This window comes from Leptonychotes weddellii, chromosome 6 (genome assembly GCF_054177405.1).
Source record: "Leptonychotes weddellii isolate Sample4059 chromosome 6, ASM5417740v2, whole genome shotgun sequence".
NCBI lineage: Eukaryota > Metazoa > Chordata > Mammalia > Carnivora > Phocidae > Leptonychotes > Leptonychotes weddellii.
The window spans coordinates 31,677,935-31,693,979 of record NC_138374.1 but is presented as its reverse complement, the minus strand read 5'-3'; the positions used below and the strand labels follow the sequence as shown (position 1 = coordinate 31,693,979).

General features: G+C 40.3%; 1 protein-coding gene across 8 annotated transcripts in view; it reads right to left on the bottom strand.

Moving 5' to 3' along the window:
• Positions 1–16,045, bottom strand: part of CPEB3 (cytoplasmic polyadenylation element binding protein 3) — a 190,827-nt gene that overhangs the window by 14,880 nt on the left and 159,902 nt on the right. For all 8 annotated transcript variants that reach the window (XM_081823834.1, XM_081823832.1, XM_081823833.1 and 5 more), the window contains one exon: positions 11,119–11,300. In XM_081823834.1, the coding sequence (XP_081679960.1) occupies positions 11,119–11,300 (182 nt within the window). The remainder of the gene's footprint in view (positions 1–11,118; positions 11,301–16,045) is intronic.

Genomic DNA, 16,045 nt, shown 5'->3' with positions numbered 1-16,045 from the left:
CATCGCCCCAAGCATTTTTGCTAAAACGTTTTTGTTGCATAACTAATTGGCCATGAGGCAATTTTATTGTAAAAAGTAAAATCACGAGAAACTAAAGAGGAACATTCATTAAAAAGGACATAATGAAACATGAAAATGGTAACAAAATTAAAATGACTTTATTGTGAAATACAAAATACTTGAAAACATTCAAAATGTATAGTGTAAATATGTGGCAATACTGTACAAGTAACTGATTTTATTTTGTGTATTGTACCTAAGCACTTGTCTTCAAAGTCTTTCGTTCGGAGTATAAAACCTTTTTTTTTTGCTTGTTGATTCATCTCATTTGGCATCATGCTTTTTCTTTTTTTCACTGAAATTCTTTCCTTCATTAAGACAGGCTATCAGTTTCCAAATATTAGGATGCACATTTGTGAATGAGCACTGTATTGCTTTGTGAAAGCCTTCTACACCATTGTTTGTTCTTGGCATGTTGTCACATGTCCACTGACAGACATTCCAAAGTTCTATGGGAAATGTGAGTTCAAAACTCTGTGTCACTGTGTAGACCATTAGGAGGGCTAAGATTTATATAATATAAAAATGGGAGTACTGCATCAATGGAGAAGTGAAACCAAATGTTCAACCAGCTGATGAAACCAAACTGCCAATCAGTTATTTATCTTTTAGGGCAAAATTGCCTTATGGCCAATTAGTTATGTGGTGAAAATGCTTGTGGCAAAAATATCTACGGCAAAGATGCTTACAGAGAAAATACTGGACACATCCATTTATATGACAGATCTAAAGTAGTCAAATTCATAGAAATCAGGAAGTAGAATTGTGGTTGCCAGGAGCTGGGGACAGGGGAAAGTAGGGAGGTGCTGTTCAAAGGGTATCAGCTTTCAGTTATGCAAGATGAAAAACTTTTAAAGATCTGCTGCAGAACATTGTGCTTATAGTTAACAATACTCTATTGTACACTTAAAAACTATTAAGAGGGTAGCTCTCATCTGCCTTTTCAGCACAAGAAAAAAAAAAGAAAATATATGATGGGTAGGACACACTTGGGGAAAAGGGATTAGGGAAAGGAAAAACAATCATTACTTATTAAAACAGAACCACCCTATAACCCAGTAATTGCATCACTAGGTATTTACCCAGAGGATAAAAAAATACAGATTCTAAGGGGTACATGCACCCCGATGTTTATAGCAGCATTATCAACCATAGCCAAACTATAGAGAGAGCCCAAATGTCCATCAACTGATGAATGGATAAAGAAGGTGTAGCATATATATGCAACGGAATATTATTCAGCCATCAAAAAGAATGAAATCTTGCCATCTGCAGTAACGTGGATGGAACTAGAGGGTATTACACTAAGTGAAATAAGTCAGTCAGAGAAAGGCAAATATCATATGACTTGACTCATATGTGGAATTTCAGAAACAAAACAGATGAACATATGGGAAGGGGGAAAAGAAAAAAAGGAGAGAGGGAAATAAGCTGGAAGAGACTCTAAACAATAGGAAACAAACTGAGGGTTGCTGGAGGGGAGGAGTGGGGGATGGGCTTAATAGGTGATGGGGATTAAGGAGCGCACTTGTGATGAGCAATGAGTGTTGTATGTAAGTGATGAATCACTAAATTCTACTCCTGAAACCAATATTACACTACATGTTAACTAACTAGAATTTAAATAAAAATTTGAAACAACAACAACAAAACCCCAAACCACCACTATATACATATTAAACTTCTGAATTTGAGCATGAAGAAGAAACTGAAAACAGAGTGTTTTCTCAAGTGGGTTCCCTAGAACATTATTCCCAAGATATGATAAATTCAGAAGAGTTCCATGATAAAGTAATTTGTGAAAAGCTGCATACTGTTTCCTTCTTGAGTCTTCACAATGAAGATTGGTACATAAAAGATTCTAAGAAGTCCTAGAATAAACCTGCCTATTTAACATTCTTCAAGAAAGCATTTCCAAACTTATCTGACTCAGAAAAAGACTTTTAAAAAAAAAATAGATATTAAAATCAAAAGGGACTCATATTTTACAGAGAATATTTTAGGACCTGGTGGTTTAGGGGAATAATTTTAGGGACAGATTTCAAGGCAGGCCAGACCTGCCTACTGAGAGCTCCTTCTCCTGTTTCAAAAACTGAGATAACCAACCAATGTTACCCCTGTCTTGTCTGACATATTTAACCCCTTTTATCATGTGAAATTCTAATTAGATTGTCTAATGAGTATCTTCCAGAAGAGTTCAAATATTAGTCATGGTTTCATATAAATCAATGTGTTCTCAGTACCAATGTATACTGACAGAGTGCTTTAAGTTTTTAAAATTGCTTTCATTAACACACACACACACCCCTATCCTTCCTTGAAGTTATACAGGAAGTGGTTTAGTGAGGACTAAACTCCAGATCGGCTGATTCTAGCCTATTATCCTTTCTAGTAGTAAAAAGGTCTCTGTGGGCTGAGTTGGCAGACTTTAACCAATGTCTGCTGCATGATGCATTTCAAGTTATAAACATCTAACCTACAAATTTCTAGGAAGGGGCACCTGGGGGGCTCAGATGGGTAAGTGGCTGACTCTTGATTTCAGCTCAGGTCATGATCTCAGGGTCGTGGTACTGAGTCCCACGTTAGGCTCCACACTCAGCTTGGAGTTTGCTTGAGATTCTCTCTCTCTCCCTCTCTCTCTGCCCCTCTCCCATGCTCTCTAAAATAAATAAATAAATCTTAAAAAATTTTTTCTAGGAGACAACATGACCAGGTTGTGGTAAACAATAGCTGTGTTTTGGGAGGGGGACTGCTCAGATTTTTATAAAGAAATTGTTCATATCAATCAAATATACTTTTGTTAGACTAAAGGAGATTCAACTGATTCTATCCTTATAAATTTTCTCAGGACCACACAGAGTAGACAAAAGGGTAGAAAACGGCCATGTAAAAAGATCACCTCTTTTCTAATGATCTCATTTTTTACACTATAAAAATCTTTCATATGTGAGTGACCTAGCCTTGAGTTATAAAGAAAACTGAATTTAGCAGAGCTTTCAAGTCCTAAGTGTTCATTTGGCATCACTTCTAAAAATACCATTAAAAAAGACTGAATGAGTACAGGTGTCCTCTTTTGCCCTTAATGTACTTAAATACTTTAAACTGTTCCAGTTTTTCACAGAAATGCTGTTCATGGATTATAAGCAAAATTTAATCCTAACTTCCTATTCAACTTCAGGTTCAAAATCTTTTCATTATCAGAGAAAAGATATTGGTAAAAATACTTCTTTCTGGAGAGGACTTCTTTCTTTCTTCAATCCTTTACACGGAAAATGCATTTAGGTGTTTACATCTATAAAAGGGACTTAAGAGTCTCTATGTGTGTCTTGACTAATATCCAAACAGCATGTTGGCAGATTAGCAGCTATGTTAATTGTGTGTGTGTGTGTGTGTGTGTGTGTGTGTGTGTGAACTTCAACTATTTCATTGTCTCTATATTAAAGATCCTTAGTGGAACTAAGTAGGTGCTTTAAAAGAAAAAAAAAAGAGAGTCAACAATTAGCTTTGGTACATGATTAGGCAACCGCACAATTTAAATAAGCCAGGCTCAGCAATAATACAAATCAGTATCTACACAGCCAAATAACTTTCCAAAGCACTTCTTCATCTGTCATTGTTTATCAGCACCACAAACTATAAGGAAGACTGGTCCTCTTACCACTACTGGAAAATAAAATCAATAAAATCAAACTTCTAAAAGGTGGTAAATTGTCCAAGGTCACATTACTGGGAGAAGAGCTAGGAGTGTTGACTCAGATCTCACAGTTCCCAAGCCAGAACAGAACACTTACTCACTATCGCCATGGTTCTCTGCGTAGTAAGGACAGGAGTGGGCATGGAGTGTACTCCCTCTAAGATCCTGATGGCCATACCCCAGAAATACCCCACCCTATTAGTGTTCTAGGGAACCTGTTACCTGGGAGAGCGCATCACATGCCTCGTGTGTGCCAAGGCAGAAGATAAATGAGGCAACTCACTCATTTATTCATCTAAACACAAATAATTAATGTGTGTCCACTATGTGTCAAGTATTAATATACAGTAGCTAACGTGAAAGACGCCAAGAGGGGCACCTGGGTGGCTCAGTTGTTAAGTGTCTGCCTTCGGCTCAGGGTCATGATCTCGGGGTCCTGGGATCGAGCCCCACATCGGGCTCCCTGCTCCGTGGGAGGCCTGCTTCTCCCTCTCCCACTCCCCACTGCTTGTGTTCCCTCTCTCACTGTGTCTCTCTCTGTCAAATAAATAAATAAAATCTTAAAAAAAGAAAAAGAAAGAAAGACGCCAAGAACTGCTGTGCTGGGCATCACCCAACCTTAATATTGTCAACACAGGGACAACTGGCTGATAATTAGTGACAGTTAGCCATAACATATGCATAATGTAACCTTTAAAGTATTTATTTCAAGATGCTAATAATGTTTCCTTGGAAGTAAAAACAAGCATAAATTGTATTCGTGTCATTTAAAACATTTTTAAATTTTTTTATTTTCCCCACCCTTTGTGTCATTTATAATAATAATGTTCTATAACAAGGGTCATTATAGCACTTAAAATGCCAAACACTTAATCAAATGCTATAATCCAGTGGAGTTGCACTGGTTCACACTCACTTGTAAAAGGTTTCATATGAAGACAACATGAAAGTGAAAATCAAAAGCAAAACAACTGCAAAAAGGCACAGAAAATTTTCCAGCTCATTTTGCTAATGTTATGACCTATAAACATATTAGAAACTCTTGATAACAAACCCCAGATGTGCTCTGCTCTGTGTAGACTACATTCACTTGGGAAGTTACATGAACTACTGAAACATATATAAATCCCACAAAAGGACCTATAATCTAACTCAGACGTTCCAAATCTAAGGTCTGTGGAAAAAGGACTTCATGGAAGAAGTGGGTTGAAGAGACATTAGACCTTGGGTGAGCTCAGGGTTCTGGGAGGGAGTCCCATGAGCAGAGGCAGCTCTGCTCTTAATTGACGGGTTTCTTGACAGTCTCCAAACCTCTCCTAGATTCTCATTTGTTGCAAAATAAAGGAGGCTGGACCAACGTCATACCTAAGCTTAATAAGTCCAGCTTTAATGTCAAAGAACATTTTCTGATATTCTAAATTTCTTTATTACGTAAGGGAGTTGTTTTTTTTTTTTAAAGATTTACTTATTTGAGAGAGAGAGCGTGCATGTGTGTGTGAGTGAGCGAGCAAGGGGAGGGGCAGAGTGAGAGGATCTCAAGTAGACTCCCTGCTGAGCGTGGAACCCGGTGTGGAGCTCATTCCCATGACCCTGAGATCATGACCTGAGCCAAAATCAGGAGTCAGAAGCTTAACCGATTGAGCCACCCAGGTGCTCCATAAAAGTGAGTGTTCTTAATGAAGTAGAAAAGGAAAGTTGTGCAAAGTGCCCTGGACATGCCAAAGGTTGCTATCTAAGTGCTTCCCATCTGAGCCACCTCTCAAATGAGTCATCACTCATTCAATAACTCACCATTTATTCATCTAAAAACAAATAATTAATGTGTCCACTATGTGTCAAGTATTAAGTATACAGTAGCTAACATGAAGATAGTCATTGCCCTCATGGATTGTAAAGTCTAACAGAGTAGATGGGACATTAAATGAAGCAATATTTCATTACAGAGATATTTAAGGCAACAAAGGAATGGTAGATGGTATTACAACAATGATCTATGACGGAGATGTAAGCTTCACTGAAGAAAGGATTCCAAAAATATAATTAAGCTGAGACCCAAAGGAAAAGTAGGTATTAGGCAGGCAGAAGAAACAGTATGTATAATGACCTTGAAAAAGAGAGAAAAAGGCCAGTTGTGACTGACTCAAGGTGAGGAAGAGAGAGCTACGGCAAAAAAAGTGTATAGTACATGAAGGGTCATGTAGGCAGTATTATTAAGGGTTCTGACCTTTACCCTAATGACAGTACAACATAACCAAAAGGTTTAAAGGATTTTAAAAGGTCACTCTGGTTTTTATGTAAAGAATGTAGTGGCGATTGGCTAAGCTGAACTGGGGAGACCAGTGGGGAACCTCCTCTAGATATCCAGGTGAGAGATGAGAGTGACTCACTCCAGTATCCTTGACAGCCTTCTGTGGTTGCTTCCGGTCCTTGTTCTCCCATACATCATCCTGATTTATTCTACACATTTACTGAGCACCACCCATGTGCCAAGCATTCCCATTCAGACCTCTGGGCACATGTGGCAGAATCAAAATCCTGGCAGCTCTGTAAGGAAGCACCATATGAGTCCTCCCATTGCTAGCCAGACCATGGCAAGAAGTTTGTTGATGTGTGGATTTATCAGCCGACTCCAACAAGTCACATATTCTTGGGGGACTCTAATTACAGTTATAGTGTGGGTCAGAAGCTTGTCTCCGCAGCCTGGGCTACCTTGTTCCTGTGACTTCAAAGAGTACAGGTTAAATAAGGAGGACCCCCTCCCTATAATAACTAAGTAGGATAAATGCAGTGTCCCCACTCCCTCCCCCACTGGGGGTTGTTGTTCAGTTCACCCTCTTAGTGCAGGCTTGAAGGCTATGCAGTACCTCTTCCTGTGTTCTAAATTTTACTGTGGTGATGCCTGCACAACTATGTAAATATGCTAAAAACTGTTGACCTGTACACTTATATTGGTGATCTGTATGGTATGTGAATAATATCTAAATAATGCTGTTACCAAAACAAAAACAAAAAGGCCACCTCCTTAAAGATGATGGCATTATGGATGAATGAAAGAACAGCAGAGACATAAAAGTGCCAAAGCTACAGAATCGACAGCTCCCACAGATGTTGCATATTGACATATCTTATTTTATATTCATAAGCAAACCAAAAAGTCTCTAAGACTATGAGAAGAAATCAAATCTATAAAAGGTTGTATTTTCTCATAGACCACTCCATCTAAAAACTTAGCTAAACAGCAGCAATAACAACAATAATAATAAATACATAAATATTTAAATTCTCAAAAGAGATGTCTTTTTTGAGAAAAGTTGGTTGGATACAAGAGGTAAAGGAAATACATTAGTGAAATTCTTCATGTAACCTCCCACAGTTTACCTAGGAAAGGTACAACCTGAGAGCACACCCCTCAAAGAGTCCTAGAACTTCCATGGTTCCTGGCATTGCTGCTCTCCAGGTGGCCCTCTTTTACTCTCCATATGGGGCAAAAATGAAAGGGTTATGGGGCTGCAAACAGCAAGCAAATGGACTGTAAAATGCTATCTGTAGGGTTTGTTTGTCTTTAGTTGACTGATTGCACTATATCTGCATTCATAATGATGCAGACAACAAAGGAAGTTCCTTTGACCAGAATGGTAATAAAGGTTGATGCTATTTAAAATAGTCAAGGTCTTGGGGCGCCTGGGTGGCTCAGTTGGTTAAGCGACTGCCTTCGGCTCAGGTCATGATCCTGGAGTCCCGGGATCGAGTCCCACATCGGGCTCCCTGCTCAGCGGGGGTCTGCTTCTCCCTCTGACCCTCTTCCCTCTCGTGCTGTCTCTCATTCTCTCTCTCTCAAATAAATAAATAAAATCTTTAAAAAAAAAATAGTCAAGGTCTTGGTTTAAAGGCAACTGTAGGCTAACATAAGAAGGAAGCAGAATAGGACTGTAGCATCTTGGAATTTGCAATAGTAAGGGAAAGGGATTATGGGCACAGGAAGATATCTGCTCCTGACTTTTAGGACAGCAAGTTCTAAAACCTTAGCTATGAGACTATTGCTAAAAATCTAGAGGGGTTATTCAGGAAAGAAGGTTGTGCCTAATGAGAAATTCTCTGTAGACAATCAAGAACAGAGCGCCCAAGAAAGAGCATTACCTGAGGAGATACTGATGTGCTTATATATAATGGGGGCTCTCTGGAAAGCTCAAACTTACGCTTTCGGAGAAAAATAAATAAACTTTAAAAAGCATCTAAGAAAGGTGCAGTTAACAGAGGCTCAAAATGCCAGAGTCAAAAAAATAAGGTACTGTTGGCTACATTCAAATTAAGAAGAAAACAAGAGGACAGAGTAACAGTTTGGGGGAAGGGAGTGTAATGTTCACAGAAGAACACTGAAAAAGGAGCAGCCTATCTCCAGACGGAAGCTGGCTTGTATCTCTCATAATGAAGAAAATGGTCTCCATATTGGGCAGGGCAAACAAGAGCATGAAGATGGAGCTGGGAGGCAGAGGAGAGGAGGACTGTGCCACTTTTAATGATTTCTAATTCTCTCCCTTAGATGGTTCTCACCTCAGGGCACTGCAGAATGGACAGGTCTCTTCTAGATACCATGTGGATGGAGGTGGCATTCTTTTGACCATGGCAACAGTCCCACTACGCATATGTACGGTGTGTTATGTTGTATATGCCACCTCCTCTTCCAGGTTTCCCATGGGGCTATTACTACCACCTTCATCATACACTGAAGCTCAGCATTTAAGTGATCTACCCAAAGTCGTATAACCCACAGGGAACAGGACCAGATGCAGACCCAGCCGTGTGACCAGTCTGTCCGTTTACTACATCTTCAGCGAGCAACTGATAAAATTCAAGCTACATAACATTAACAACATCAGTATTAAGTGCATTTGTAGCAAGACAAATACTGTTAACCATCAAATGCTAGTTACTAAACATCTATCCAAAGGTCATACAGCTCTGGCTGTTCAATCCTCAAATCCCATTTATTCTTCAGACCATCCCCAGGAGGGAGTTACAGATGAGGACCCAAGGCTCCTGGCATTAATTAACTTACTTGGGGTCACCAATGACTAGTGCAGCAGAGATTTAAAAGTACTGAAATCTATTCTAGCTCTAAACTCCATACTCTTTCCACTACAACTGGCTATTCCTCTAAATGTTATCAAGGACTAGTCTGCAAGATGGAAGGTACAGTTAACCCAAACGCAGCAGGCAGAAAATAGGCAATGGTTTTCTCGAGTCCTCAGAAGTTTGATGTTCCAAACCATTTTCATAAGCATGGCCTATGATCATACTCACAAAATCAAAGCCACCTCTCTCCTTTTTACCTAGGTCTAAGTCTTGTGGGAAGAAACACTGAGGGCCTGAGTATAGCAGGGGAAGGAGTAGGGGTGGGCAACAAAACAAGCAGCATCTGAGTTTACTGTGATTTTAAAAGGTGCTCAAAGATCGCCATATTCCCTGGGCCAAGTGTACTTCCCTCCATTAAGGAATAGGCCAGGAGGCTGTTAGCCTGGGGGCAAAGGGAAGATAGAAGCATGGGGAAAGGGAGCCTTCTCTATCATCCCTAGTACCACCTCCTGTCCAGTCACTAGTTCTGGCTTCAGAGAGGAACAAAGAAAGCACACAGATGAGAATCTAAGGCTCCTCAGGTTAATTTTATGACCTGGGGTCAGCAGTGGTGAGTGCAGAGCTGTCTAAATGTCTGGTGTCTAAAAATCTGGTGTTTCAGACTCACGAAAGCCCTGGCACAAGCAAGTCCGCTGGCGCCAGCAGCAGTAAAGAAAACCCTGCGAGTATAACCATTCGTCAATTCAACAAAGGTTTATCGAGCACTTACTACCGTAGCTATACACCAAGCAACGGGTAAGCACCGGGAAGGAAGCAGAGACTGAGACAGACACCGTGCCTATCTCTGCGGAGCTTACGGTCTGTAGGGGGTCCTTGAAAGCTAGGAATGGAGTTGAATCTTTATCACACCTCCGAGTCTCCATTAATTCAAAGAGTGTTCCAAAATTCTGAGAAAGAATTATTTTATTTTAATCAAAAAACAAACAAACCACCACTACTTACTTTTAAGGAGCCCAGTAACGTAGCAACTGTTTATTTTAGGCACTGGCTTTTGAAATTTGATCAGATATATGTCTTAATAAAAATATAACTTGCTATATTTAAAAATCCACCACCAACTGAAGCTTTCACCTTCTAAGAAATTTAAGTCAGCTACACAAAATTAGTCAAAGTCGACCATAGAGAGTATAGGTAAAACTTCATACTAGAACATATTTGGGGTGCCTGGCCGGTTAAGCGTCCAACTCTTCGTTTTGGCTCAGGTCTTGATCTCAGGGTCCTGAGACTGAGCCCTATGTCGGGCTTTGCAGTCAGTGCGGAGTCTGCTTAAGACTCTCTCTCTCTCACTCTCTTTCTTCAATAAATAAATCTTAAAAAAAAAAAAAAAAAGAACGTATTTCCTACTTTATTTATCCCAGTGCAATGTATGCCCCAAGAACATCCTTTGCTGGAAGTGTTAACAGCCACTGTATAATTGCAAAGGGAGGTGTTCAATACCTGATCTATTCTCCTACTTGTTCTATTAATCCATTAATATAGGTCTCAGATTATCTCCTCCTACCACCTTCTATTTCCCCAAACTTCCAAAGAGTGGCAGAGCTGGGATTTCAGGGATTTAGACCTATGTCTGTCCACAAAACCGACTGAGCACACCAACTCTCTACAACTCCGTCATGTGTCCCCTCTCTAGATCAAAGGGAGCAAATCAGAATGCCTGCAGTGGCCAGGCAGGCAACGCCCCGGAGCAGGAGGGCAGGAAGCGCATGCGCATGTGTGTTACGTATGAATAGGACGACAGGGAACTGGAGGGACTCAAAGAGACAGCAGTACTTCGGCTCCAGTGATTGCTATCATGTGTGACCTTGCAATTTTAAGAGAAATCAGAATTGCAAAATTTTATGTATACTCCTGAACATTAACATTAAATGTGAGTCCAAACTTACTTGTTTTAAGAGCACCACAGGGGTCAAACAGGTCACCAGCTCGCAACCTTTGTTAATGCACTGTTGGCATCATCTTTTAAACAGCTCCAGTTGGGTAAGCTAAATTCTGCAGGGTTATTTTCATAAGTGTAACATCACCCTGGGGATGGGTGAGACAGAAGGTTCATTAACGCCTGAAATACCATGGGTATGCTCTTTTTCAGGCAGCCTGGAGGGACTCATGGACTGATACCATGTAAGGTAGAGCTGCTCACTTATGATCACGAGGTGCTTCTCTCCCCATGGGGCCCAGAAAACAAACTTCATTTCTTTCCCACAGCAGCAATGATACCCCAAGCGGCTGCTCACCCGTTTGTCAATGTCATTGTGTTGGAGCTGCACAAAGCGGGCGCTGATGGCTGCAATGTAACTCTGCTGATTGGAGAACGCCACGCGGCCGGCACCTTTGGGGTACTTCAGCTCTGGGTCCGTATCGATGCCGGCATAGCAGACACCACCGTACAAACGGTCCATGATCATTGCCAGTTCAACTGCAAGAAAACAAACACAATTCGGTATAAATGTTTAGAACGCACATTTGCCCAGGAGAAGGAAGAACTACTTAAAGATCATGCAGTATAATTAAGAAAAGGAAAACCCATGTTAGGTGTCATGAAGAGTGTCCACATCAGTCTTACAACTCAAGTAGGGGAGCTCCTCATATTTAAAAATAAAATGAAAAAAAAATTAAGAATTTACACAATACATACACAAATTTACATAATCAGAACTTCAGCAACATTATAAAAGGAATGATCTATCAGCAGTCCTCCTGTTCTAATTTCTAACTGTTTAGTCCACTGGAGTGGGCCCTGGGTAGGCAAAGCATTTCAAACAATGCCCTAACAAGTTAATTATAAATAGCCCTATTTACTGACCTCTAAGACTGAAAGCAATTACTAAAGTCACACTGCTATATTAAGATTAAGCTATAGAAAGAATTAACTGCTCATTTTAACTACAGGCAATATATTTATAACCTTAAGGTAAATCTCTACAATGAAAAATATGTATTTTTTTAGTATATTCTATCCCAACTGAGAAATCTCCACACTAGCCTCTCACACTGAATTCTAAATAATAATAATAATAATAGTAATGATAAAGCAGCAATGAACATTTATTGAGCACTTACAATGTACTAGGAAACACTAAGCTGCTGTGAAGGCAGTAAAAACATACCCATCCTGTACTCTGCTATAAATCCAGAGGTCTGGTCTGCACTCCTTGCCACATTTCTTCTCAATAGACCCTTATATTGGTATATTTACAAAACACCTATAGAGAAGGCATTTGGAAACTGGACCATTCCAAAGGTCTGATATCCTAGAATTATCCTCACCATAAAGGTGTCAAGGAGAGACATGTAGCAGTTACTTACCTGGATCCAAACTGCCTGAAGGTTATTGTTTACTTGATACTGGATGTCACTTCCTCCACGTATGACCATTTCTTTCAGGCTACTCATATGACTTAAGTCCAGAAGACTTAGCCGTACCCGTGGGGGAATGACCCAAGAACCCACTTCCCTCAGACACCTACATACGGTATTTAGAAAGGAGAAGACAGGGTAGTTGGATGATGACCTGTGTCACGGCCAGTGTGCAAAGACCATCACATCACACAACAGACCTCCATGGGAGAAGGACAGCAGCACAAGCCAGTGGGGTAGAGGAGGAACTTCGTAGCAGATACAAGAGTTGAAGGGCTGAACGGTGTAAGAACCCCACCAGATCTCTATGGACAGAAGGAAAGCCAAGCATTACTGGTTCCTGTCGTATGAAGCTGCTGAGCCGGTAAGAAAAGCTATGTTGCTATGACAGAAAGGATGTCTTTCTACTTAACTTCTTCAAAATTTCTCTCCATACCAGACCACGTAATATTGGTGATTGTTTTCTGAGTGCCTGTTTTCAAGAAGAATGATCTGCAACCAACAGATTCTGGAATTTTCAGAAGGTAAGAAAATAAGCTAGCAATAACTAAGCCGTAGAATAGGTACTTTTGAAGACAGAACAGCAGAAAGCTATCCCAATTATCCCGTTATGATCAGAATTTCTCAGAATTTCTGAGTCATATCAACCAAAGAACATTGCTGATTACAGCCCAAGTGGACTCTGACTGCAGTCTTGGGGCAGGATCCAGGAATCACATTCATTCAAATTATGCAGTAAGAATCACGCACATACCCTGAATATCAGAGTTCAGTGGGTCCTCATACTTCAGCCCAACAACGTCTGATTGCTTGAGGACTTCCTCACATGGCTAATTGTATTCCAGTAACAGAGACCAAGACATTGAAGGTAGAAATAATTAAATGCAGTCATTAATGAATCTCCCTTATTCGTCAATGGACTTACTAAAATAAGCAACCTCAGGAACTGGAAATTAAACACCAATTTTCCAAAGACCAAGCTTCTCATGGAATGGAATAAGAGTAAACACTGTCAGCCTGGTGAACAGCCAGGAGAAGAATGCTGGCAAGGGGCTGAATGGCACTTGTCTTCCATCCTTAGAAAGGACTCAGGAACGCATCTGATTTAGAAAGAAGGTATACCACCTGTAAGCTTGAAGCTCCAGCTAAGAAGGAGAGTCACTATAACCACAGAGTTACTAGAACCACAAGTTTCTTCTACAGCATAGTGGTCTCCAAAGGACTTTTAGGGATCCTTGGATGTCAGAGAAAGTGCCTTCCATAGAACAAACATTCTATTACTTCGTGAATCTAGCTGCTAGAAAATCATCTTCACATGCCAAAGATTAGATCATGACTGACGGTGCTGGCAATTAAGTATTTTTGATAGGAAGCAAACCCTCACTCACTTATGTTTTTATGAAAGCTAATTATAAATAAATCATTTGCACTTAGAACCTTATATACAGTCATTTTCTTGGCCACCAAAAAGTCATTTAAGCTAATGAAATCTCACTCATGTGAAAAGGAATTTGTTGAGAAGCTAGAAGAAACCAAGGTGACTAAAGAGTTGTTTTGGGAAAGAGTATGAAGATTTCCCATCTCTCTTTCCACCCTAATCCATGTTTTAACTACAGAAGGTCTAATACTGTGATCACCCTTGAAGAAAAGTAAATAATAGTCAAACAACAGCTGTTTATATTTGGTCCTTTACTCAGTCAGCAAATCTTCACTAAAAGCACACTTCCTGCAGGCTAACCTCATGCTGGGCTCTAACACCAGAGTGATGTTATTTAAGTACTAAACAGAGTTTCTAATTATTGAGAAAAGTAGCCATGCTTGGTAAAAACAGCATTTAAAAAAAGAAAAAAGAGAGCGAGAGACTAATTCATCCACAACATAGGTGACTAACAAGAAACACAGCACAAGCCTTCCTTAAGTCCTAAAAATTTCTAATCTGAGACACTTTTGTATATAGAATATAAAAATTCACCGACAGATGTCAAAATATACAACTAGTTTTAGAGACTAGGTTTTAAAGGATTCTTTAAAGTGAATATCACCAGTTAATACAGGAAAGTCTCATACAGATTCCCTTCCTCTGATGTGGGTGAAGCTGAGCCATGAGGAGGGCTACCCACTTTGACTACCTGGGAGAAAGAGAGAAAAATAGAAGAAAGGCAGTAAGGATCTAGCAGAAGTCAACTAAAACCTTCATGGATTTATCTGTATCTTGTGATCTCAACCCTCCTCATGAAATGTGAGCCTTTGATCAAGGATGTGTCTTATTCAGAAAATGTAGTCAAACTACCAAGTAAGCCTCTCACAGTGAATCCTCATTCTAAACCATCCTCTGTCGAAGGCAGGGAGAGCGCAGCTCCCAGGAGCAGGGCATACAGGTGAAGGCTGGAATTCAGACAGATAGAAGTGACAGCAGGCATAGCCAGAGTCCATGTGGACGTCAGGAGTTTTCAGGCCACTTTTTATTTTTTCCTGCCTCCCCAGACAGTGTTCACAGGATCTGTCTGGTCACCACAGGGGTGGAAATGAGCAGGTATGGTAGCTATATCCAATGGCATTTTGTACTTTGGATGAGATGCTCTGTGCTCCAAAGACAACTCAAGTCTTCTCAGGAATGGTGACAGCAACACACTACTGACTCTAATCTACATACTGGCTCTTGTGATGAGCTTCACTGTGCCACCGCTGGAGAGGGAAACAAGAATAGTGCGGTTGTTGTGTGTAGCATATAGAAATCTATAAATTCCTCTGGGTTGTGGGCACTATGCCTCTGAAATTGAATCTAACCCCCAATTATGGATCCTTGTATTTGCTTCTGAATCTTCACAGAGATCTAAAAGGGATCTTAGCTCACCAGAGAGAAAATCATGATGACTCCCGCATCCTACCCTACACCAGGATCCTGTTCCTACCTGGGAGAAAGAGAGAAAAATAGAAGAAAGGCAGTAAGGATCTAGTAGAAGTCAACTAAAACCTTCATGGATTTATCTGTATCTTGTGATCTCAAGTAAAATCTAATTTATTAAATCTAATTTAATTATGTTTCAAAGCCAGCCATAGGCAGTATCTAAGTCTGAGACACTATGAGAACCAAATGGGGTAGAGCAGGAATGAGAACTTCCAAGGGAAATATCAACACATTCATCTTTCCAGATTCTAAACTGTGAATCTAGAAGCCACATTTTCTTCCCCTTGGAAATAAGAACAAAGCAGACAGGAAAGAAGCATAAGGCACCTCAGGAGGATGAAGAGGTCTGGACTTCGGAAAGAAAGCACAATTCAACTAGAAGCTGGACTGTCTAGGTTTTCCACAATTGCCGAGTTGGTTCACAAGGCAGTTCACACATCTTTTTTTTAAAGATTTTATTTTTTATTTATTTATTTGAGACAGAGAATGAGAGAGAGAGCATATGAGAGGGGGGAGGGTCAGAGGGAGAAGCAGACTCCCCGCCGAGCAGGGAGCCCGATGCGGGACTCGATCCCGGGACTCCAGGATCATGACCTGAGCCGAAGGCAGTCGCTCAACCAACTGAGCCACCCAGGCGCCCAGTTCACACATCTTAAATGGAGGAAATGTGCTCATAAGGTTCCATTCTGCATCAAATGTTGGGAAGTTAAGAATATTTTCAAGTAAGTGTTATGAACAACCAACTAGGAGAGACTGAATGTTTAACTTGATTAAATCCGACTGGTACCAAGTTGACTGTAAATACTGTTACTGAGACAACATCTCAGATCTCAGCTTGATAAAGAAGATTCCTTCTTCTGTGCAAAGAACATCCATACTTGAAGTCTGGAAATCTG